Source organism: Heterodontus francisci, chromosome 5 (genome assembly GCF_036365525.1).
Source record: "Heterodontus francisci isolate sHetFra1 chromosome 5, sHetFra1.hap1, whole genome shotgun sequence".
Classification (NCBI taxonomy): Eukaryota; Metazoa; Chordata; class Chondrichthyes; order Heterodontiformes; family Heterodontidae; genus Heterodontus; species Heterodontus francisci.
This window is the reverse complement of record NC_090375.1, coordinates 123,694,229-123,719,803: the sequence shown is the minus strand read 5'-3', so window position 1 is coordinate 123,719,803 and position 25,575 is coordinate 123,694,229. Positions and strand designations below refer to the sequence as shown.

The window sequence follows — 25,575 nt, the reverse complement described above, 5'->3', positions numbered from 1 at the left end:
CCAAGATGAGATCAGCCATGATCGTATTGAATGGTGGAGCAGGCTCAAGAGGCTGAATTGCCTACTCCTGCTCCTAGTTCTTGTGTTCTTATATTCCCATTCTTGGCTGTGCTGGCCAAAAAAGAGTTATCCAGCCTAATCCCATTTTCCAGCACTTGGTCTTTAACCCTGTAGGTTACTGCACTTCAAGTCTATATCTAAGTTATTTTTTAAATGTGTTGAGGGTTTCTGCATCTACCGCCCTTGTAGGGAGTTCCAGACCCACACCACCCTCCAGGTGACAAACCTCTCCTCAACTCCCTTCTAACCCTTGTAAGAATTACTTTAAGTCTATGCCCCCTGGTTATTGACCTCTCTGTTAATGGAAATATTTCCTTCCAATCCATTCTAATTTTATACACCTCAATTAATTCTCTGTTCAAAAGAAAACAACTCCGGTGTATCCAATCTTTCCTCATAGCTAAAATTATCCATTCCTGACAGCACCCTCGTAAATCTCCTTTGTACCCTCTCCAGTGCGATCACATCCTTCCTGTAATGAGGTAACCAGAACTGTATGTAGCTGCGATCTAACTAGTGTTTAATACTGTTCTAGCATATCCTCCCTGCTCTGATACTTTGTGCCTTGGCCAATAAAGGAAAGTATCCCATATGCTTTCTTAACTAAAAACAAAATACTGCAGATGCTGGAAATCTGAAATAAAACCAAAAAGTGCTGGAAATACTCAGCAGGTCTGGTAGCATCTGTGGTGAGAGAAGCAAAGTTAATGTTTCAGTTCAGTGACCTTTCATCAGAACTGGCAAAGTTTAGAAATGTAATAGGTTTTATGCAAATAAAGTGGGGGTGGGGCAAAAGAGAACAAATGGGAAGGTGTTGATAGGACAGCGGGTCATACAGAATAACTGACAAGGATGTCATGGGTCAAAGGCTAAGCCAAAGAGTGTGTTAATGATGTGGTGAAAAACAAAACATTAGTGCAGAGAGGGTGTTAAATGACAGAATAATGAAAGCCCTAGCCAAAAGCAAAACATGAAAAAAAGTGTGTAGACACATGGTAAAAAATAGTGTAATGATGAAACAAACTAAAATAAAATGAATTAAGAATAAAAAATACAAAGTAAAACAAAAAAAAGTAAACCAGAAAAAAAAGGAGGCCAGTCATGCTCTGAAATTATTGAACTCAATGTTCAGTCTGGTAGGCTGCAGCGTGCCTAATCGGTAAATGAGGTGCTGTTCCTCGAGCTTGCGTTGATGTTCACTGGAACACTGCAGCAATCTCAGGACAGAGATATGGGCATGAGAGCGGGTGGGGGTGGGGCGATGTTGAAATGGCAAGCGACAGGACGTTCGGGGTCATGTTTGCGACTGAGGGGAGGTGTTCCGCAAAGTGGTTACCCAGTCTGCGTTTGGTCTCCCCAGTGTAGAGGGGACCGCATTGTGAGCAGCGAATATGGTATACTAAATTGAAAGAAGTAACAAGTGAATCACTGCTTCACCTGAAAGGAGTGTTTCGGGCCTTGGGTAGTGAGGAGAGAGGAGGTAAAATGGCAGGTATTACACCACCTGCGATTGCAAGGGAAGGTGCCGTGGGAAGGGGTCGAGGTGTCGGGGGTAATGGAGGAGTGGACAAGGGTGTCGCGGAGGGAACAAACCCTTTGGAATGCTAACGGGGAGGGAGAGAAAGATGCGTTTGCTAGTGGCATCACGCTGGACGTGGCGGAAATGACGGAGGTTGATCCTTTGGTGTGGAGGCTGGTGGGGTGAAAAGTGAGGACAAGGCCCTGTCGCGGTTCTGGGAGGGAGAGGAAGGGGTGAAATCAAAGGTGCGGGAAATGGATCCTATCAACAACAGTGGGGGGGACTCCTTGGTTAAGGAAAAAGGAAGGCATAATTCTGTTGTGGAAGGTTGCATCATCAGAGCAGATGCATCGGAGACGGAGAAACTGGGAGAATGGAATGGAGTCCTTACAGGAAGCAGGGTCTGAAGAAGTCTAGTCGAGTTAGCTGTGGGAGTCTCCATATATACACCTCCATCCCCCACCAGGACGGTTTGAGGGCTCGCCTCTTCTTCCTTGAACAGAGGCCCAACCAGTCTCCATCCACCAACACCCTCCTCTGCCTGGCTGAACTTGTTCTCACATTGAACAACTTTCCCTTCAACTCCATTCACTTCCTTCAAGTAAAAGGTGTTGCGATGGGTACCCGAATGGGTCCTAGTTATGCTTGTCTTTTTGTGGGATATGTCGAACATTCCTTGTTCCAGTCTTACTCAGGCGCCCTCCTCCAACTCTTTTTCTGGTATATTGATGACTGTAGCAGTGCCATTTCCTGCTCCCACCCCGAACCGGAAAACTTTATCAACTTTGCTTCCAGTTTCCACCCTTCTCTCACCTTTACACGGTCCATCTCCGACATTTCCCTTCCCTTCCTCGACCTCTCTGTCTCCATCTCTCCATCTGTGGGGAAAGGCTGTCTACTAATATTCATTATAAGCCGACCGACTCCCACAGCTACCTCGACTACATTTCTTCACACCCTGCCTCCTGTAAGGACTCCATTCCATTCTCCTAGTTTCTCTGTCTCCGACACATCTGCTCTGATGATGCAACCTTCCACTATAGCACTTCTGATATGTCTTCCTTTTTCTTTAACTGAGGATTCCCCCCCCACTGTAGTTGACATGGCCCTCAACCGTGTCCAGCCCATTTCCTGCACCTCTGCTCTCACCCCTTCCCCTCCCTCCCAGAACCACGACAGGGTTCCCCACCAGCCTCCACATCCAGAGGATCATCCTCCACCATTTCCGCCATGTCCAGCGTGATGCTACCACCAAACACATCTTCCCCTCCCCTCCCCTGTTAGCATTCCGAATGGGATCGTTTCCTCCGCGACACCCTGGTCCACTCTTCCATTATCCCCGACACCTTGCCCCTTCCCACGGCACCTTCCCATGTCATCGCAAGAGATGGTAATACCTGCCCCTTTACCTCCTCTGTCCTCACTATCCAAGGCTCCAAACACTCCTTTCTGGTGAGGCAGTGATTTACTTGTATTCTTTCAATTTAGCATACTGTATTCGCTGCTCACAATGTGGTCTCCTCTGCATTGGGGAGACCAAACACAGATTGGGTGACCGCTTTGCGGAACACCTCCGCTCACTGAAAACATGACCCCGAGCTTCCTGTCGCTTGTCATTTCAAAACACTCCCCTGCTCTCAAGCCCATATTTCTGTCCTGGGATTGCTGCAGTGTTCCAGTGAACATCAATGCAAATGTAGAAAGTCCTATCAGACTTTCTATAAGGGGCGGTACTGGACCTAATCCTAGGGAATGAAGCCGGACAAGTGGTAGAAGTGTCTGTGGGGGAGCATTTCGGGGATAGTGACCATAACACTGTAGGATTTTAGGTAGTTATGGGAAAGGACAAAGAGGGACCGGAAAAAAAAATACTGAATTGGGGGAAGCTCGATTTCAATATGATAAAACAGGATCTGGCCAAAGTGGACTGGGAGCAGCTACTGGTAGGAAAGTCTACATCAGATGGTGGGAATCATTCAAAAAGGAAATAGTGAGTGTTCAGGGCCAACATGTTCCCGTAAAGGTGAAGGGTAGGAGCAACAAATCCAGGGAACCCTGGATGTCAAGGGATATAGAGGATTGGATAAGGGAAAAAAAGGAGGCTTACGGCAGATTCAAAGCGCTGAAAACAGCGGAGGCCCTTGAGGTGTATAGAAAGTGTAGGGGGGCTACTTAAAAAAGTAATGAGGAGAGCGAAGAGGGGGCATGAAAAAACACTGGCGGGCAAGAGAATGGAAAATCCCAAGGTGTTTTATAAGTATATTAAGGGCAAGAGGATAACCAGGGAAAGAGTAGAGCCCATTAGGGACCAAAGTGGCAATCTGTGTGTGGAGCAAGAGGACGTAGGGGAGGTTTTAAATGATTACTTTTCATCTGTGTTCACGATGGAGAAGGACGATGTGGGTGTAGAGATCAGGGAGGGGGATTGTGATATACTTGAACAAATTAGCATTGAAAGGGAGGAACTATTGGCTGTATTAGCAGGCTTAAGTGTGGATAAATCCCCAGGCCCAGATGAGATGTATCCCAGGCTGTTATGTGAGGCAAGGGAGGAGATAGCAGGGGCTCTGACACAAATTTTCAAATCCTCTCTGGCCACAGGAGAGGTATCAGAGGACTGGAGGACAGCGAATGTGGTACCATTATTTAAGAAGGCGAGCAGGGATAAACCAGGTAATTACAGGCCAGTGAGTCTAACATCAGTGGTTGGGAAACTATTGGAAAAAATTCTGAGGAACAGGATTAATCTCCACTTGGAGAGGCAGGGATTAATCAGGGATAGTCAGCATGGCTTTGTCAGGGGGAGACGTGTCTAACAATCGTGTCAACCAAACTTGATTGAATTTTTCGAGGAGGTGACTAGATGTGTAGATGAGTGTAAGGCGGTTGATGTATTCGACATGGACTTCAGTAAGACTTTTGATAAGGTCCCACATGGGAGATTGGTTAAGAAGATAAGAGCCCATGGGATCCAGGGCAATTTGGCAAATTGGATCCCAAATTGGCTTATTGGCAGGAGGCAGAGGGTGATGGTCGAGGGTTGTTTTTGCGAGTGGAAGTCTGTGATCAGTGGTGTACCGCAGGGATCGGTGCTGGGACCCTTGCTGTTTGTAGTGTACATTAATGATTTAGATGTGAATATAGGAGGTATGATCAGTAAGTTCGCAGATGACATGAAAATTGGTGGTGTTGTAAATAGTGGGGAGGAAAGTCTTAGATGACAGGACGATTTAGATGGGCTGGTAAGATGGGTGGAGCAGTGCCAAATGGAATTTAATCCTGAGAAGTGTGAGGTGATGCATTTTAGGAGGACTAACAAGACAGGGGAATATACAATAGATGGTAGGACCCTAGGAAGTACAGAGGGTTAGAGGGACCTTGGTTTACTTGTCCATCAGATCACTGAAGGCAGCAGCACAGGTAGATAAGGTGGTTAGGAAGGCATATGGGATATTTGCCTTTATTAGCTGAGGCATAGAATGTAAGAGCAGGGAGGTTATGATGGAGCTGTATAAAACGCTAGTTAGGCCACAGCAGGAGTACTGTGTACAGTTCTGGTCGCCGCACAATAGGAAGTATATAATTGCACTGGAGAGGGTGCAGAGGATATTCACCAGGATGTTGCCTGGGCTGGAGTATTTCAGCTATGAATAGAGACTGGATAGGCTCGGGTTGTTTCCCTTAGCGCAGAGAAGGCTGAGGGGGGGACCTGTTTGAGGTATACAAAATTATGAGGGGCATTGATAGGGTAGATAGGAACAAACCTTTTCCCTTCGCAGAGGGATCAATAACCAGGGAGCATAGATTTAAGGTAAAGGGCAGGAGGTCTAGAGGGTATTTGAGGAAATTCTTTTCACCCAGAGGGTGGTTGGAATCTGGAACACACTACCTGAAGGGGTGGTAGAGGCAGGAACCCTCACAACATTTAAGAAGTATTTAGATGAGCACTTGAAACGCCATAGCATACAAGGCTACGGGCCAAGTGCTGGAAAATGGGATTAGAATAGTTCGGTACTTGATGGCCGGCACAGACACAATGGGCTGAAGGGCCTGTTTCTGTGATGTATAACTCTATGACTCTAACTCGAAGAACAGCACCTCATTTATCAATTAGGCATGCTACAGCCCACCGGACTGAACATTGAGTTCAATAATTTCAGAGCATGACTGGCCCCCCTTTTTTTGTTTGTTTTACTTTGTATTTTTTATTTTTATTTTATTTATTTTAGTTTGTTTCATCATTACACTTTTTTACCAAATGCCTGCCTATTTTTTTTTCATGTTTTGCTTTTGGCTAGGGCTTTCATTATTCTGTCATTTAACACCCTCTCTGCACTAACGCTTTGTGTTTCACCACACCATTAACACACTCTTTAGCTTAGCCTTTGACCCATGACCTCCTTGTCAGTTATTCCCTATGATCCTCTGTCCTGTCAACACCTTCCCATTTGTTCTCTTTTGCCCTCCCCCCACTTTATTTGCATATTACATTTCTAATATTTGCCAGTTCTGATGAAGGGTCACTGACCTGAAACGTTAACTTTGCTTCTCTCTCCACAGATGCTGCCAGACCTGCTGAATATTTCCAGCACTTTTTGCTTTCTTAACTACTTTATCTACATGTCCTGCTACCTTCAGGGATCTGTGGACATGCACTCCAAGATCCCTCTGTTCTTCAAAACTTCTCAGTATCCAACAATTTATTTTGTATTCCCTTGCCTTGTTTGCCTTCCCCAAATACATTACATCAAATTTCTCCAGAGGTCACTTTCTGCCAACTGACGAGTCCATTAATATCTTGCTGCAGCCTACAGCTTTCTTCCTCACTGGCTAACTTTTTTATTATCTGCAAACTCGTTAATCATTTAGGGACTGGATCCTCACTTGTTTGGATTATAATTTGTGTAAATTATAGTTTAGTGATTGGATGCTGAACTGTGTGTGTTATATTTGCTGCAGTTCAGTGACTGCATCCTCACTGGTGTAGTTAATATTTACTGTAGTTTAGTGACTAGTGGCCACCCACTTCCTCTGTCTCCTCCACTGTCACCTTCAACAAGTGTAAGGAGTGCATGTATTTCTTTGTCACTAAGAATGAGACAGTCTTCTGACTTAGAGGTGAGAGTGCTGCCAACTCAACCAAATTAACACTGATAGTAGAATGCCAATGTTAGAATAGTAGGAAAAAAAATACTCTGGCTTTGAGTTTGTATGATATTCATCAGCATAACTCCCTAGCCTCTACCTATATGTTACTCCATCTGATGTTGAAATGTACATTCATGTATTTGTCATCGCCAGACTGAACTATTCCAGGCTCTCCTAGCCAGCCTCACACCCTGCATTTTTATAAACTTTAGCTTATCAAAACCTTTACTGTGCATATCCTAGTCTACACCAAGTCCCATTCCCCTGTTCTAGCTGACCTACCTTGGCAATGTCTTGACTTAAAAATCATAATCTTTATGTTAAGATTCCTTCATGAATCTCCCTATCTCTGTAATCTCCTCCGGACCAACCATCTGTTCTTTTTACTCTAGCCACTAGTGCATCACCCCTCTTCCTTTCACCCCACCATTAGTGGCCATGCTATCAACTGCCTAGGCTGCAACCTTAATTATTTATGCCGAGAATGATCAAGGACAAGAATTACGTTTTGTTACTATTTATTGGAAACTAACTTCTACTTCTTTGTATGGTTTAATTCTGTAGAATAGATAAAGAATCTTTTTATTAGAAAGGCAGATGAAAAATGTATATGCCCTGGCAAGATTTCTGTGTTAAACTCTGATAGACTATTTAAGATGTTTACAGAAAATTGTAAACCTCAATCATTGGCATAATTGATATCATTTTCTTTACATGCAGATCTTTACTGTACAATTGACTCTTGGAGATCAAACCTGGGAAGCAGAAGGAAGTAGTATTAAAAAGGCTCAACATGCTGCTGCAGCCAAAGCATTGGGTGAAACTACTCTCCCTAAACCATGCCCACGGCCACCAAAAACAATTATGAATAATAATCCAGGTACTGGTACGTTTCATGCTAATTATTTGAGTTACGCATTCGCATTACTTAAATAAGGGTATAATAATTTTAACAATGATAGAATACCAATCTTTTAATCACATTTAGTTGTATGCAGTTTTTACATAGATTACATAGAATGTACAGCACAGAAACTGGCCATTTGGCCTATGCTGGTCTTAATGCTCCACATGAGCCTGCTATCATCCCTCTTCATCTGTCCCTGTCAGCATAACCTTCCATTCCTTTCTCCCCTTTGTGTTAATCTAGCTTTTCCTTAAATGCATCAATGCTATTAGCCTCAACAGCTCCTTGTGGTAGAAAATGTAGGTCAGCCTAGGATTTCAGTAAAGCATGATGGCAAGTGTTTGAAATTTTCATACTTTGAACTGTGAAAATCATGCAGCAGTATAGCTGTAGGTCCTGTCCTTTCAATCTTGTGTTGTGCCTAGAGAAGCAATGTAGAGCTGTATAACGTGCAGGTGAAGAACAAATCAGCAGCATCGGCAAGACCCCCAAGTCTACTATTTCTATTAGTGTTTTTAAGCCTTACAATTCATACAGTACAGTTAAAGATGGGAACTTTTTCACCATCAGAGGCTGTGGAAGTAGAACTGCCACTGGTGGTGGGTGTAACTTGAATGAGATTAGCACAAGCAATGCAGTGACAAGTGCATTTTTCCATATGCTATGGAATGATTCCAATAGAGATATAGCTATCAAAGTATGGTTTACCATTTTGATAAACAACAACTATATGGGACTTGGTATTGTCAACAGTACTGGATGTGAATATGATGGAAACTATTTTAACATAAGGAATTTTCATTGCAGTACTGAAAACATAGTTTCACATCCTTTAGCAGAGATTAAAGAGTATTTTCACTGCATTTAACATAACTCAAACCACATCTTCACAAAAATAAGTCAATAAGACAGTTTTGCTGAAAACAGACATTTTGTCGAAGCTTTTCATCTTGCACTCATCAGGACAACTCGCAATACCAATGTAAGGGAAGCAACAAATTTATACTATATGAGAAGAGAGTGCTGATTGGCTGGCAAATGGACTCTGATTGGTAGAGGTGTTGCCATGGAAAATGCACTAGTTTATGGTTACTGACAGTTAACTGCCAAGCTTTGTTTGAAATTTAAACCAGTCAGCTTGACTCTGATTAGTCAAGCCGTTGTCCTGAGGAATGAACCAACAAATGGCTGTCACTTACTTTGTTAAGCTGAAACAGGCACAATGTGTGTACATGTCCTTTCTGTCTGCAAAGAACAGGGCCATGTGTAATAATATGTGTAGCTTCCAGTACACTCAAATGTGCTACACTGCGAACCCGACTGACAATCTTAAATTGGTTGTCAGCATAATTCTTAGCACACTGAGGATTATTTCGCAAATGTTGTCCAATTACAGAATCACATCTAATGTTGCACACTGTTTTGAGTTTTGCAAGCACGGGCTGGTTGGGTGTGGTCTGTACCTTACCTGTTGCAAACAGCGGAAGGGACATGTTGTTTGATACGATCCTCCAATTCTTTGGGGCGTATGGCCTATATAGCTAGCATCACACTGGCATTGAAATTCATATATCACATTACTCATTTGTGTGATAAGCAGAACATCTTTTTGGCTTGATGGCAGCATCCTGTTAGTGGCGAACACCACACGCGTTGCTACTGCTACTGCTAAACAAAATAAGTGACAGCCATTCACCGGTTCATTCCTCACGACAATGCCTTGCCTAATCAGTCAAGCTGCCTGGTTTAAATTTCAAACAAAGCTTGGTAGTTAACTGTCAGTCACCATAAGCTGGTGCATTCTCCATGGCAATGCCTCTACCAATGAGTCCACTTGCCAACTAGTCAGCCCTCTCTTCTCATGTAGTATAAATTTGTTGCTTCCCTTACATTGGTATTCTTGCGAATTGTCCTGATGAGTGCAAGCCGGAAAGTTTCAACAAAATATCTCTGTTTCAGCAGTTCCCAAGTTCTGTACTACCAAATGACTATTAATAAGACAGTTTTTTCTATTTTTATTTTCTATTTTAGAGATACAGCACTGAAACAGGCCCTTCAGCCCACCGAGTCTGTGCCGACCAGCAACCACCCATTTATACTAATCCTACATTAATCCCATATTCCCTACCATATCCCCACCATTCTCCTACCACCTACCGACACTAGGGGCAATTTATAATGGCCAATTTACCTATCCGCCTACAAGTCTTTGGCTGTGGGAGGAAACCCACGCGGTCACAGGGAGAACTTGCCAACTCCACACAGGCAGTACCCAGAACCGAACCCGGGTTGCTGAAGCTGTGAGGCTGTGGTGCTAACCACTGCGCCACTGTGCCGCCCTTGTTAAATAAAGCGACAGGCAGGAAGGCTCAGACTTGAAGAGAGCACACAGCATCCATCACACACATGTGCTCAAAAAAAATTGTCAAGAAATAATGACAGTTTTCCATAAACACAACTGGTGTGTTAGCATCTGAGAAAATGTATGAGAACTCTTCATTTCCGCCTGAGCCGAAAGATTAAACTGTCAGATGCTGATGATTTTATTGTGTTTCCATGGTTTTCTGCTTTTATTTTGGACCCTCATCATTTGCCTTTATTCTAAGTATCAAAAGATATTTTAGTGAAATGTTCATAAGTAACTTAGCAGTGTTTATAGTAATTCCAATTGCGGGGTGGGGGCAGTTGCTTTGGTTACCTTGGGTGGGTCTCAGATCCTTTGCCATTCCCCATGCATGGCGCAGTTTCCCCAGGGTGGGAATATCAAACTCTGTCCCTGTACAGAGACGGTTTGGTGCTCCCAGTTACCCTGCAATGTGTGTCGTTGGTAGTGGGGTGGGGGGGGGGGTGGCGGGTGGGGGTGCATGGGAATGGTGGTAATATGACCCTCTGCTGCTACAGGGACTGGTAAACCTGGGATTAGGGTTGCCAGTGCCACCTGATTGCTCTGGAGTCTTCAGGGATTGTGCTGATCTTTCAGGATTTGAGCTCTCCAACAGCCCTGTGAGTGACTGTACTACTTGTAGCACTAAACCACATAGATCAGAATATCCAGTTTGATTTCTGATCTGTGCTGAATTAGCCAATCTCAGCCAGGTCAGCAGATGAGATGATACACTTGGCCTCAGCACTGTTAAGCTAAGGAGGGGCAAAAAGTCAAATTGGTTCCTGCATTTCGTTTAATTCAGTGATTCCTGCTTGAATCTGTTTCTGGACATTAGTTGAGGGCAAGGCCAGACTCATCTGTAATACCTTCCACACTAAGACACTGTGAATGCAAAATGCTTATGACCACTAAGATGAGGTACCATAGGGTCACTGTGAAACTTACTCCTCCAAGGTATAAAACTTCCAGAGAGGAGGAAAGGGAATAAAATTAGAATTAAAAAAAAATTCAAATAAAAATCCAAGAAAAGAGATGAATCCATTTAACAAATTTCAGTTTTTTTCTTTAGGGGTAAGCTTGTCTAACTCCTTTTTCATTTCCCACTTCCCATTTCTTTATAAATCAGGTGTATCTCTTACTGAGAAAAGAACTACTCATTTTTGTTTCTACTCAGTAGTTTTTTTATTGTTTTATGGTAAACTCCCAAATCCTGTATTGAATCCTGTATGTTTGCTGCAGGTGGGAGGAGCAGATAACAAGGATATCCTGCCAGTAATGGAACAGTACTGCTCTTTCATGAGTGTAAAAGTCACAAGTCATGCAATTCAAGTACTGCAAATAAAAGAGCATTAGGGTGATATTGTTGATTATTCTATAGCAAGATTTTTAAATTCAATTCTGTTTTTGTTTTGAAGCAAGTTCCAGAATTATAAGGTTAAAATATGCTATTTTTACCATATAGTTTCTCAGTCTAATGTAGATAAAATGTTACATAAGGAAATGACTAGTAGATTACTGAAATTTATAGGAGGTGTCTTATGTGATGATGTTGTAGTCTATATTGCAGCTTTGTCAGTTGGTTACTTTGTTACTTGATTGAAACGTGTAACATCCTGAGGGGTCTTGATAGGGTGGATGTGGAAAGAATGTTTCCCCTTGTGGGAGAATCTCGAACTAAGGGTCACTGTTTAAAAACAAGGGGTCGCCCATTTAAGACAGAGATGAGGAGAAACTTTTTCTCTCAGAACATTGTGAGTCTTTGGAATTCACTTCCTCAAAAGGTAGTGGAAGCAGAGTCCTTGAATATTTTTAAGGCAGAGGTAGATAGATTCTTGATAAGCAAGGGGGTGGAAGGTTATTGGGGGTAGGTGGAAATGTGGCGTAATCAGTTAAGCCATGAACTTATTGAATGGCAGAGCAGGCCCGAGGGGTCGAGTGGCCTACTCCTGCTTCTAATTCGTATACTCGTATGATAGGGAACAAATGGTGATGAAAGGGTAATCTCCAACTTCTTTTATCCACTACCAAATGTCACTTCGAGCCCCTCTTTCCTGCCTCCTCTGCCCTCCTCTCCAACAAGAAGTGCGAGAAATTTCTGTACTTGTTCTGTCATTAAGATTGAAACCATCTGCTCGGCTGCCTCTGTAGCTTCCCATCCTCTCTTGTCCAATCCAAGCATCCCCATGCCTTAGTCCTTAACCCACATCGCTCTCATTTCTCTCCCATCTCTCCTCATGCACTCTCCAAGATGGTCTTATCTATAAGACCAAGCTGTTGCTCTCTTGACCCCATTTCCATGAAACTGCTGATTTTTGTTCTTGGGACCCATACTAGCAGACATTAGAAATGGTTTTATTTTCTCAGGTACTGTTCCCCCTCCCATTCAAATTTGCTGTCATCAACCCCTTCCTCAAATAATCCACGCTGTACCCCTCTGTCTTTGGAATCTACTGCCGCATCTCCAACCTCCCTTTCTTTTCCCATTGTTTTCATCATCCTCAAATGTGTTATCACCTCCCAAATCTGTGCCCATCTTTCTTGCAATTCCTTGTTTAAATCTCCTCATTCATGTTTCAGCCCCAGTCCCTGGACTGAAATGGACCTTACCAATGTCACAAAAGGCATACTTTTTGAATGTAACCGAGCTTCATTATGCCTCCTCATCCTCCTCAACTTCTCTGCAGCCTTGAACATAGACAACCACACCATCTTCCTCCAATGCCTCTCCATTGTTCATTGGAGCTGTTATCACTTGGTTTCAGTCTTACCTATTGGATTATAGTTAGAGCATCTCCAGCAATGGTTTCTGTTCCTCAATCTCCACCATAATATTCTAGAGCCCCCAAGAATTTATCCTTGGCCTCTTCCTCTTATCTACATGTTGCCCCTCGACCTTATCATATGCAGCTATTGGGTCAGCTTCCAGATACATGCTATACCTGTTCCATAATTTCCTTGCCCTCCACTTACCAATGCCTCTGTGTTGTTCAACATCCAGTCTTGCAAGAGTTGCAGTTTCCTCCGGTTAAACATTTGGAAGACTGAATCCGTAAACTTTATAACCTTGCCACCAATTTCCTTCCCCATCTCAACCACTGTCTGAGTCTAGACTGGATTGTGCACAACCTTAGCATCCCATTGGATTCCATTACAAAGACTGCCTACTTACACTTCCATAACATCGCCCACCTTTGCCCCTGCCTCAGCCCATCTGCTGCTGAAAGTTTCATCCAAGCCTTTGTCACCTCAAGAATTACTTATTCCAGTGTTTTCCTTTGTCGACCTCCTATCTTCATCTTCCATGAACTTCAGCTGATCCAAAAATCTATTACCTGTATCTTGTGCCAAGTCCTGCTCACCCGTTACTTTGCTACTTCCTGACCTGCACCCCACAATGTCACCAATTTAAAATTCTCATCTTTGTATTTAAACTTCTTCATGACTTCACCCTTCCCTGCCTATGTATTCTGCAGCCCTATTCTCACCCCCTTCCCTAAGCCCCTCCAATTCTTTGATTCTACCCTCTGTGCATTCCCTCACCCCTCCCCACCAACTTTTCACCCATGATTGGTGGCGATGCCATCAGCTGCCTAAGCCACACTCTCTGGAAGTTCATCCCTAAACTCCTCTGGTTCTCTGCCTCCTTGCATCTTTAATAACCCTCCCTAAAACCAGCCTCTTTGACCAAGCTTTTGGTCACTCCTCCTAATATCTGCTTCCTTGGCTCACCATCAAGGAGCTCCAATAAAATTAAAGATAATGAGAATCACGGGGAAAGATCTCCACTGGCTGGAGTCATACATACTTAGCATATAAAGGAAGATGGTTGTGGTTATTCAAGACCAATCTTCTCAGCCCCAGGACATCACTGCAACAGTTCCTCAGGGGAATGTCCTAAACTGTACCATCTTCAGCTGCTTCATCAATGACCTTCCCTTCATCATGTCAGAATTGGGGGTGTTCGCTGATGATTGCGCAGTGTTCAGTTCCATCACAACACGGCAGATAATGAAGCAGTCCATGCCCTTATGCGGCAAGAGCGGGACAACATTCAGTCTTTGTCTGATAAGTGGCAAAACATTCAGGCCACACAAGTGGCAGGCAATGGTTATCTCCAAGAGGAGATAACCTCCCCTTGACATTCAACCATCGTCGAATTCACCACCAACAACATCCTGGGGGGGGGTCACCATTGACCAGAAACTTAACTTTTCTACCCTATTTCAACTGTAGCTACATGAGCAGATCAGAAACTGTGAATTCTGTGGCAAGTGACTCACCTCCTGACTCCCCATAGCCTTTCTATGATCTGCAAGGTACTAGTTAGAAGTGTGATGAAATACTTTCCTCTTGCCTGGATGAGTGCAGCCCCAGCAACACTCAAGAAGCTCAACACCATCAATGACAAAGCAACCTGCTTGATTGGTACCTCATCTACCATCTTAAACATTCACTCCCTCCACCACCAGTTTACTATGGCTACCGTGTGTACCATCTACATCAGGGTTGTCCAACATACGGCCCGTGGGCCAAAGTCCGGCCCACCAAAGATTTCCATCCAGCTCGCAGGTGTAAACTGTTCCTGGGGGCGTTCCTCATTCTCCCCATGACTGGAGATGAGAAATTTCCCATTGTCGTCTTCTTACAGAGCAACCTTTTTTAAAAACATTGTGCTGTCAGTTTCACAGCTGTCAGCTGCTGACCTCAGGAACAGTGGATTCCCAACAGACACGGGGTTTTCCAAAGTCACAACCTGCCAGAGCGGGGAGTGGGGAACATGGAGCACTGAGCGGGCAGTGGGGAACACTGGGACACTGGAGACACGGGAGTAGGGAGGGGGGGAAAGGTACAGAGAGAGGGTGGGTTGAGAATGACAGAGAGAGGGGAGAGATGGAGACAGACAGACAGAGAGGAGAAGGAGAGAGAGTGAGTCTAGGAGACATTTACTTATGGCACAGAAGGAGGACATTCTTTCCCTTGAGCCCATGCCAGCTGTCCACAGAGCCGCGCAGTCAGTACCACTCCGTGGCTCGATCCCCGTAGCCCTGCAAGTCTCTTACTCTCAGGTGGCCGCCCAACTTTCTCTTGATGTCATTGATCATCTCCATTTCCACCACCCTTGTGGACAGCTGGTTCCAGGTCATTACCACCCGCTGTCTAAAAAAGTGCTTCCTCATATTTCCCCTGCATCTTTTGCACAAAACTTTCAATCTGTGTCCCCTAGTCCTAGCGAGGGAGGGAGGAGGAAGAGAGAACGAGACACACACACACAGAGTGCAGGGAGGGGGGGTGGGGGTGAAGAGAGAGATCACGGTCTCTCCTGAAAGATGGACATCTATCCAGAATACTGTGCATCGCTACATCAAGTGTGCTGGTAGAGATTGACTACTTATTCAAGCAAAAATAATGCCAGGTATGTCACTAAATCAGTTTTCAATATAGTAACGAGGGTGTAAGTCAATAAATTAGTCTCCTCATTTAAAGCTTCTTCACAAAAATGTGCGGTTGTTATTGTTTTTACTACTAAGATAAATTTTTAATGCCTTTATCTTTTGAAAATTGTTCACTGGCCCCCTGGGGCCGAGCAAAAATCGTGATGCAGCCCTCTGCCCAAAAAGGTTGGATAACCCTGATCTACAAGATACATTGCTGCAACACCCCAGGGCTTCCTTGACGGCTCCTCCCAAACCCTCAACCTCTACTGCCACGAAGGTCAAGGGAAGTAGACGCATGGGAGCACCAGCGCCTCCAAGATCCCCTTCAAGTCACACCCCAAATAAGATTTCAGATACTTGGCTATCTGTTTGTGGTGCCACTTTTATCTCCGACAATCGATCCTGTTTAGCCATTGCTCGGGCGACGACACACACAGGAAATATTCCCGGAACTTGTTCCTGTAATTGTTCCGTTTCCCTAACTTCACTTGGTTCCTCTGTAATTGTAGGAGAAACTGATACTTTTGATCCGGCCAAATCATTTCCTAGGAATAGATCAATTCCCTCTTCTGGCAAACTGTGGACAACTCCTACAGTTACCATCCCAGATATTAAGTCACTCTCTAGGCATACTTCATACAAAGGTGCGGGTATATTCTCCCCGCCAATTCCATTAACTAAAACTTTTGCATTCAAGGCGCGCGCCAGTGGAAACATGATATTTTTCCCCAGCAAGAGTGTTTGGGTTGCTCCTGTATTCCTGAGTATAATGATAGGTTTTCCTGCCTCACTTGAAGGATATGGAATTTCTTTCCCCTTTGACAAAAATTCATTATAACTTTCGGGTACCTTATTCTTCACCTCTACACTCACTTTAGTTTTTATATCTGGTTTTACAGCTGCCGTTAAAGCTATAGCCTGGTCTGCTATACTCTCAGTCAGAGTCTTTTCCTCTGCATTAGCTTTGCGTACCCCAACAAGTGCTATGGGTTTACCTCGCAATTTCCAGCATTCTGAATGAAGATGACCCGTTTTGGTGGCAATGATAACACTTCGGTTTGAGAGCCTCACTTCTACCCTCAGCACCTTCCTTTCTGGCCCAAGGAAGTGATCCTGGGGCATTCCCAGCTGTTCCTTCTTGTCCCCAGCTACTTGCCTTCCTTTCACTCTCCCACTTTCTGTCCTTCTTGGATTTATGGGGGTGACGGACAAAAGGTTTTGGCTTATTCACAAGCTCAAAATCATTAGCAATTTCCACTGCTTGCCTAGCTTTCAAAACTTTCAGGGTATTTACATGCATTCTCACTACTGAAGGAATGGAGTTTTTAAACTCTTCTAAGAGAATCAATTCTCGAAGGTTCTCATATGTGGCTTCCATCTTTAATGCCTGTATCTAACGGTCAAAATTAATTGGCTTCACCCTCTTAAATTCTACATATGTCTGCCCAGCCAATCTCCATAAGTTCTGAAGCTTCTGACGGTAAACTTCAGGGACTAACTCATACGCAGTGAGAATAGCCTTTTTTGCCATCTCACAATCTGCAGAAGCCTCTTCAGGAAGCATGGCATAAACGTCATGAGCTCTGCCTATCAACCTGCTTTGCATAAACAGTGCCCACCTTTCTTTCGGTCTTTTTTTCCCCACCCTGCCACAAACATTCACTCCCTCCACCACCGACGCACAGCGACAGCAGTGTGTACCTACTACAAGATGTACTGCAGCAAAGCACCAAGGGTCCTGAGACAGTACCTTCCAAACCCACGACCTCTACCAACTAGAAGGACAAGAGCAGCAAATGCATGGGAACACCACCACCTGCAAGTTCCCCTCCAAGTCACAAACTATCCTGACTTGGAACTATATCACCGTTACTTCACTGTCGCTGGATCAAAATCCTGGAACTACCTTCCTAACAGCACAGTGGGTGTCCCTACCTCGCATGGACTGCAGCGATTCAAGAAGGCAGCTCACCACCACCTTCTCCAGGGCAATTAGGGATGGGCAATAAATGCTGGCCTAGCCAGCGAAGCCCACATCCCATGAATAAATTTTTAAAAATTTCATCTGTTTGGCTATTTTTTCAAAAGATATGAAAAATGCCTCTACATACCTTTCCTCAAAAATAGTAAGAGCTTGTGTAAATTTATGGTAGGGAAATATAGGGACAGGTGGGGATGTTTGTTGGGAATATGGGATTAGTGTAGGATTAGTATAAATGGGTGGTTGATGTTCGGCACAGACTCGGTGGGCCGAAGGGCCTGTTTCAGTGCTGTATCTCTAATCTAATCTAAACAGCTTTTCACTGGTCCTGAGGTGAATTCAGATTCTTCCTGACCCAAATTTACCCTGGAGTCAAGACTACCCCTTTGTCTTAGTTCCGTCTCTCTTAATTTAAATTCCTTTTTTTCTCTTTCACTTTCTGTCTGATGTACTATCTCTTTCTCCCTTTCCTCTTTTTCCAATTCAAATTTTCTTATTGCTATTTCTTTTTCCTGTTGAAGCCTAAGTTTTTCCGTTTCTAACTGAATCTTGGACAAACCACTGCATCACTGTTTGACTTACTATCTTCTTTTTCTCTTCTTCTAATTCTAAATGTTGGACTAGTACATCAAATATCACTGCTTTTTTGACACCTGATTTCAATTCATCCCCAATTTTGCCCACAATTCTTTTAGTTTATTCTTAGTTAAAGTTATCAAGTCACTGAGGGAAACATTCTCCTTTCCCAGAAACTTTGCTGCAACTGCTAATGCCATTCTGATGGTATCGACTACCTTATTACACAAGGAATCTGGTTCCTTTTATTTTTTTTCGTAATTGGTGTTAGATTTGGATCCTGATGATTGAGTCATCAACTAACATGATCCCAGACACGAGAACAATTAATATGATGCCAGACGCAAGACCCCAATTTATATGTTATCCCAGAGACAAGCAATTAATATAATTTCAAATGCGAGCCCCTCAATTAATCTAATCCTGGAGGAGATGACCAATTTAATATGTTACGACCAAGGTGAGAGCAATGCACTATCAATTCAGTCCCATCACTCCACAGGTCGCAGCATATTCTGAAAGTTTTCCCATCCAACCGGAAAAACAACCAAATTAGACACTCTAGTAACCCCCAGAATAAAACAGAGCAAACCAGGTATCTTTAGACAACAACAAATTAACTATTTATTAAAAACTAAACCTTAAACACTATTAAGATAAACCTATGTCTAAAGGCCTTATAACTTCTTATTTTAACCTAACTCCCTCATTCACACACATGCATTCAAAAATCACGGTTAACTGGTTTCTTTTTTTTTAAAACGATGCTGTAAAAATTAGCTGTTTCTTAAGAATAAATAAATAAGTAAGTCTTTGTGGGTTACATTCCTGATGGGTGAGGTATTCTAATGTGAAAATAATCAAATGCCACTTGAAGTCTTCACACGGATTTGATGGAATAGTCTGTTCTTGATGGGCATTCAGAACACTTCAGCTGCAGCAGGCATCAAACATCATTCTTTCAACGATGAGCACAGCAATAGGTCAACTTAAATTTTAAAACCGACAGTCTCTCAGTCGAAACTTTACTTCAGTAATACAAACGGTCTCTTCAAAAGGTTATTTCCTCCTTAGACAATTAACTCAGTTTGTAGCTCCTTGTATAATTTTTGCTGAGTGAAATAGACAGCTCTTTTCAGCAGCACACTTTGCTGGTGTTTGGTTCAGACTGGTTTTTGCCAGTTTTATACACCGTCAAATCGAAACATTAGAGTCATAGAGTTTTACAGCACAGAAACAGGCCCTTTGGCCCAACGCACCTGCACCATCCAAACGTTATACCATGTGACCTCTCTCTAGGTAACGAGATGCAGCTGGCACACTGTGCCTCAGAAATCCAAAAGCTTCTGTCCCTGTCTTAAAGGCTCACTGGTTTTTGACAGAGTCTTACAGGCACACTGTTTGAAACAGAGGAGAAAATAAATACAATTCCGTGGCAGCTCCGCCCTTGGTGAAATGAAACGCCATTCTTAAAATGCGTTTCATTACAATGCAAAAAAAAAAGGAACTGGGAAAAACACTAACATTTTCCATTTTCATGCACCAATTCACTCTACTAATAATTTACAGCATTTTCCTTGTACCATTGCCATCCATATAAGTTAACATGGTTAAATTCTTGACAAAGCTTTGGCGATAACATTGTTTTTCCCTGAAATATGTGCACTTTTCAAATGATGAGGCTGTAACAGCAAACTCTGTCTAAATATTCTAGCATTTCGGTTTGTAAAGTTTTTCACAAACGTTAATGGGTTATGGTCAGTGTTTCTTTATAGTCTCGGTGGACATATACTTCGAAATGTTTGAGAGCCTGTATGCTAGTGTTTCTTTATAGTCTTGGTGGACATATACTTCGAAATAAAAGCAAAATACTGCGGATGCTGGAAATCTGAAATAAAAACAAGAAATGCTGGAACCACTCAGCAGGTCTGGCAGCATCTGTGAAAAGAGAAGCAGAGTTAACGTTTCGGGTCAGTGACACTTCATCGGAACTGACAAATATTAGAAAAGACTTTTCTAATATTTGCCAGTTCCGATGAAGGGTTACTGACCCGAAATGTTAACTCTGCTTCTCTTTTCACAGATGCTGCCAGACCTGCTGAGTGGTTCCAGCATTTCTTGTATATACTTCGAAATGTTTGAGAGCCTGTATCTAGTGTTTCTTTATAGTCTTGGTGGACATATACTTCGAAATGTTTGAGAGCCAGCAAAAGTTCGAATGTTTCTTTTTCCACAATGGAATACTTTTTTTGATGGAAATTTAATTTTCTTGAAAAGTACCCGACTGGCTTCTCTATGCCCGATTTGTCATCCTGCAATAGGACTGCACCAACCCCCAGGTCGCTAGCATTGATCGCTATTTTAAAGGTTTTAGCAAAATTTGGAGCAACCAACACTGGTTCATTAGTTAAGATTGCCTTTAGATTTTCTAAAGCTGCCTGGTATTCAACTGACCATGCTACTTTGTTTTTTTTGGAGCAAGTCAGTTAATGGAGCAGCCACAGTACTAAAATTCCGTGCATATTTCCTGCAAAAAATGCACATCCCTAAAAACCTCATTGTTTCCCATTTAGGGATAGGAAACTCTACTAAGGCTGGTACCTTTGCCGTTTTTGGCCATACTTTGCCTTGCCCCACTATGTGTCCCTGCGCCCGACCGCCATGCCCCCCCCACCTTTCATGTCCCCAGCACACCCGCTTGCCACGAGTAAAATACCCTTGGAGGTGGGCGAGGACCGTTAAGTGGCCACTTAAGGGTCTTGAATGGGCTCGGACGGGCGGGCCGTTTCCGCCCCCCCCCCCACCCCCCGTCTGACCACTGTAAACTTGTCCGGAGGCGGAATCAGGGTGGGTAGGCCTCCCGGAGCCTGCCGCTCAATTTTATACCACCCCCACGCCACCATCTGACCCACTGGGGCGGCGTAAAATTCTGGCCCATGTGTGGCTAAGATTGTACATCCTGGCTTATCCCTATGGACTCTTTTAAATGTTTTAAAAAGACTCGTTAGGTTTTCACATTGTTTGCCTCCAAGTGCCAAAGCTTGTAGAACCATAGAAAAATTACAGCACAGAAGGAGGCCATTCAGTCCGTCGAGCCTGCGCCGGCCAAAAATCTAGCCACCCAATCAAAGCTCACCTTCCAGCCAGCTGGTCCGTAGCCTTGCAGGTTATAGCACCTCAGGTGCATGTCGAGGTACCTTTAAAATGAGTTGAGAATTTCTGCCTCCACCACCATTCCTGGCAGTGAATTCCAGACACCCACCACTCTCTGGGTGAAAAGGTTTTCCTCATGTTCCCCTTAATCCTTCTACCAATAACCTTAAATCTGTGCCCTCTGGTAACTGACTTCTCCACTAGGGGAAACAGGTCCTTCCTGTCTATTTAGGCCCCTCATAATTTTGTACTCCTCGATCAAGTCACCCCTTCAGCCTCCTCTGTTCCAAGGAAAACAACCCTAGCCTATCCAATCTTTCCTCATAGCTGCTACTTTCAAGCCCCAGCAACATTCTTGTAAATCTCCTCTGTACTCTCTCCAGAGCAATTATGTCCTTCCTATAATGTGGTGACCAGAAGTGTACGCAGTACTCCAGCTGTGGCCTAACCAGCGTTTTATACAGTTCTAGCATTACATCCCTGTTTTTGCATTCTATACTTCAGCCAATAAAGGAAAGCATTCCATATGCCTTCTTCACCACTCTATCTACCTGACCTGCCACCTTCAGGGACCTCTGGACATGCACTCCAAGGTCTCTCACTTCTTCTACCCCTCTCAATATCCTCTTTTTTATTGTGTATTCTCTCGCTTTGTTTGCCCTCCCCAAATGCATTACCTCACACATCTCTGGATTTAATTCCATTTGCCACATTGCTGCCCACTCAACCAAACCATTGATATCATTCTGGAGTCTACAGCTATCCTCTTCACTATCAACTGCACGGCCAATTTTTGTGTCATCAGCAAATTTCCCAATCATGCCTCCCACATTAAGTCCAAATCATTAATATATACCACAAAAAACAAGGGTCCCAGCATTGATCTGTGTGGAACGTCACTGGAAACCGCTTTCCATTTGCAAAAACATCTGTCGACTACTACCCTTTCTTTCCTGTCACTCAGCCAATTTTGGATCCATCCTGCCACATTCCCCTGTATCCCATGAGCTTTCATGTTATCCAATTTTCCTAGCCATTCTGTACTCGCTAACCTGATAGTTGGAGGTTCAATCTGAGAATTGTCCAGGCCTCCTCCTGCTTCATCCTCACTATCCTATTCCTTCTGAACTGTCCCCATTACCTGACATACCTGCATTGGCTTATCCTCCTCCCTATGATAATATTGTTTTAACATATTATCTGACACAACCAATTCTTCTTCCGGCGATCAGGGTGTCAATCAAGTACCTTACCCACTCTTTTAATCACTTTATATGGGCCACTGAGCCATGCTTTTAATGGTTCCCCCTGTAACGGTAGCAACTCCAATACTTCATCCTGTGGTTGAAAATTGCGGGTTTTTGCATTCTTGTCTGCCCATTTTTTCATATTGGCTTGGGATGCTTTAAGCTGTTCCTGAGCCCGACAAAACTGCTTCATGTTCTTTGTAAGACCTGGCCAGTTGACTTAAGTGTGATTTAGTCTTCCAAATCCCCCTTTGTCCTGCAAAAGGAATGTCATGTGCTATCCTTAATAATCCTTGGCGATATTTAGGTGGTACCATTATCTGTTCAACAACTGTCCAGTCTTCATCCGCAGGTCTATGAGGTAGTCTCCATTTCCTCCCCAAAACCCCATTTGCCATTAAAAGCCTTCTGGAACTCCTTTCGTCTCAGCTTCTGTCAGAGCTGTTTGTGCCATTTGGTATAACTCTGGATCAGCTTGTTGTGCTGCAATTATAGAAGACCTGTTAAACATCTCATTTGGATTATCTAAATCCCCAAATAAGGTTTCAGATACTTGGCTATCTGTTTGTAGTGCCACTTTTATCTCCGACAATGGATCCTGTTTAGCCATTGCTCGGGTGACTGCACACGCAGGAAATATTCCTGGAATTTGTTCCTGTCATTGTTTGTTTCCCTAACTTCACTTGGTTCCTCTGTAATTATAGGAGAAACTGATACTTTTGATCCGGCCAAATCATTTCCTAGGAGTAGATCAATTCCCTCCACTGGCAAACTGTGGACAACCCCTACAGTTACCATCCCAGATATTAAGTCACTCTCTAGGCGTATTTTATGTAAAGTTATGGGTATATTCTCCCCGCCAATTCCATTAACTGAAACTTTTGCATTCAAGGCGCTCTCTGGTGGAAACATGATATCTTTCCCCAGCAAGAGTTTTTGGATTGCTCCTGTATTCCTGAGTGTAATGATAGGTTTTCCTGCCTCACTTGAAGGATATGGAGTTACTTTCCCCTTTGACAAAAATTCATTTTAACATTCAAGTATCTTATTCTTAACCTCTACGCTCACTTTAGTTTTTGTGAAGAGAAAAAGATTGGTGAAGACAAATGTAGGTCCCTTACAGACAGAAACAGGGATATTTATTATGGGGAACAAAGAAATAGCTGACCAACTAAATGCATACTTTGGTTCTGTCTTCACAAAGGAGGACACTAATATCATACCAGAAATGTTGGGGAACACAGGGCTTAGTGAGAGAGGGGAACTGAAGGAAATCAGTATTAGTAGAGAAATGATGTTGGGGAAATTGATGGGATTGAAGGCCGATAAATCCCCAGGGCCTGATGGTATGTATCCCAGTGTACTTAAGGAAGTGGCCCTAGAAATAGTGGATGCATTGGTGGTCATCTTCCAAGATTCTATCGACTCTGGAACAGTTCCTACAGATTGGAGGGTAGCTAATGTAACCCCACTATTTAAAAAGGGAGGTAGAGAGAAAGCAGGGAATTATGGACCAGTCAGCCTGACTTTGGTAGTGGGGAAAATTCTAGAGCCCATTATCAAAGATTTTATAGCAGAGCACTTGGAGAACAGTGGTAGAATTGGGCAGAGTCAGCATGGATTTACGAAAGGGAAATCATGCTTGACAAATCTACTAGAATTCTTTGAGGATGTAACTAGTAGAGTTGATGAGGGGGTGCCAGTGGATGTGGCTTATTTGGACTTTCAGAAGGCTTTTGACAAAGTCCCACATAAGAGATTAGCATGTAAAATTAAAGCGCATGGGACTGGGGGTAGTGTATTGCGATGGATAGAAAATTGGTTGCCGGACAGGAAACAAAGAGTAGGGATAAATGGGTCTTTTTCCGAATGGCAGGCAGTGACTAGTGGGGTACCGCAGGGATCAGTGCTAGGACTCCAGCTATTCACAATATGCATTAATGATTTGGATGAGGTAACTAAATGTAATATCTCTAAATTTGCAGATGACACAAAACTGGATGGGAGGGTGAGTTGTGAGGAGGATGCAGAGAGGCTTCATAGTGATTTGGACAAGTTGAGTGAGTGGGCTAATGCATGGCAGATGCAGTAAAATGTGGATAAATGTGAGGTTATCCACTTTGGTAGCAAAAACAAGAAGGCAGATTATTATCAGAACGACTATAAACTGAGTGAGTGGAATATGCAGCGAGACCTGGGTGTTCTCGTACACCAGTCGCTGAAGGTAAGCATGCAGGTGCAACAGGTGGTAAAAAAGGCAAATGGTATGTTGGCCTTCATAGTGAGAGGATTCCAGTACAGGAGCAGGGATGTCTTGCTGCAAATATACAGGGCCTTGGTGAGGCCACACCAGGAATATTGTGTGCAGTTTAGCTCTCCTTATCTGAGGAAGGATGTTCTTGCTATAGAGGGAGTGCAGCGAAGGTTTACTTGACTGATTCCTGGGATGGCGGGACTGACGTATGAGGAGAGATTGAGTCGGTTAGGATCATATTCGCTGGAGTTCAGAAGAGTGAGGGGGGATTTCATAGAAACCTATAAAATTCTAACAGGACTTGACAGGTTAGATGCAGGAAGGATGTTCCCAACAGTGGGGGAGTCGAGAACCAGGGGTCATAGTCTAAGGATACGGGGTAAACCTTTCAAGACTGAGATGAGGAGAAATTTCTTCACCCAGAGAGTGGTGACCTTTGGAATTCGCTACCACAGAAAGCAGTTGAGGCCAAAACATTGTATGTTTTCAAGAAGGAGTTAGCGATAGCTGTTGGGGCGAAAGGGGTCAAAGGCTATGGGGCGAAAGCGGGAACAGGTTACTGAGTTGGATGATCAGCCATGATCATAATGAATTGTGGAGAAGGCTCGAAGGGCCGAATGGCCTACTCCTGCTCCTATTTTCTATGTTTCTATGTATCCGATTTTATAGCTGCTGTTAAAGCTATAGTCTGGTCTGCTATACTCTCAGTCAGAGTCTTTTCCTCTGCATTAGCTTTGTGTATCCCAACAAGTCCTATGGGTTTACCTCGCAATTTCCAGCATTCTGAATGAAGGTGACCCGTTTTGTTGAAATGATAACACTTCGGCTTGCGACCCTCACTTCTACCCTAAGCACCTTCCTTTCTGCCCTGAGGAAGTGATCCTGGGCATTCCCAGCTGTTCCTTCTTG

General features: G+C 43.6%; 1 protein-coding gene across 8 annotated transcripts in view; it reads left to right on the top strand.

The window, feature by feature from the left end:
* stau2 (staufen double-stranded RNA binding protein 2) overlaps positions 1 to 25,575 on the top strand; it is a 545,941-nt gene that overhangs the window by 120,739 nt on the left and 399,627 nt on the right. For 6 of the 8 annotated variants that reach the window (XM_068032038.1, XM_068032036.1, XM_068032040.1 and 3 more), the window contains one exon: positions 7,448 to 7,613. In XM_068032038.1, coding sequence (XP_067888139.1) covers positions 7,448 to 7,613 — 166 coding nt within the window. The remainder of the gene's footprint in view (positions 1 to 7,447; positions 7,614 to 25,575) is intronic. The other 2 variants (XM_068032037.1, XM_068032035.1) reach the window with 1 other exon arrangement.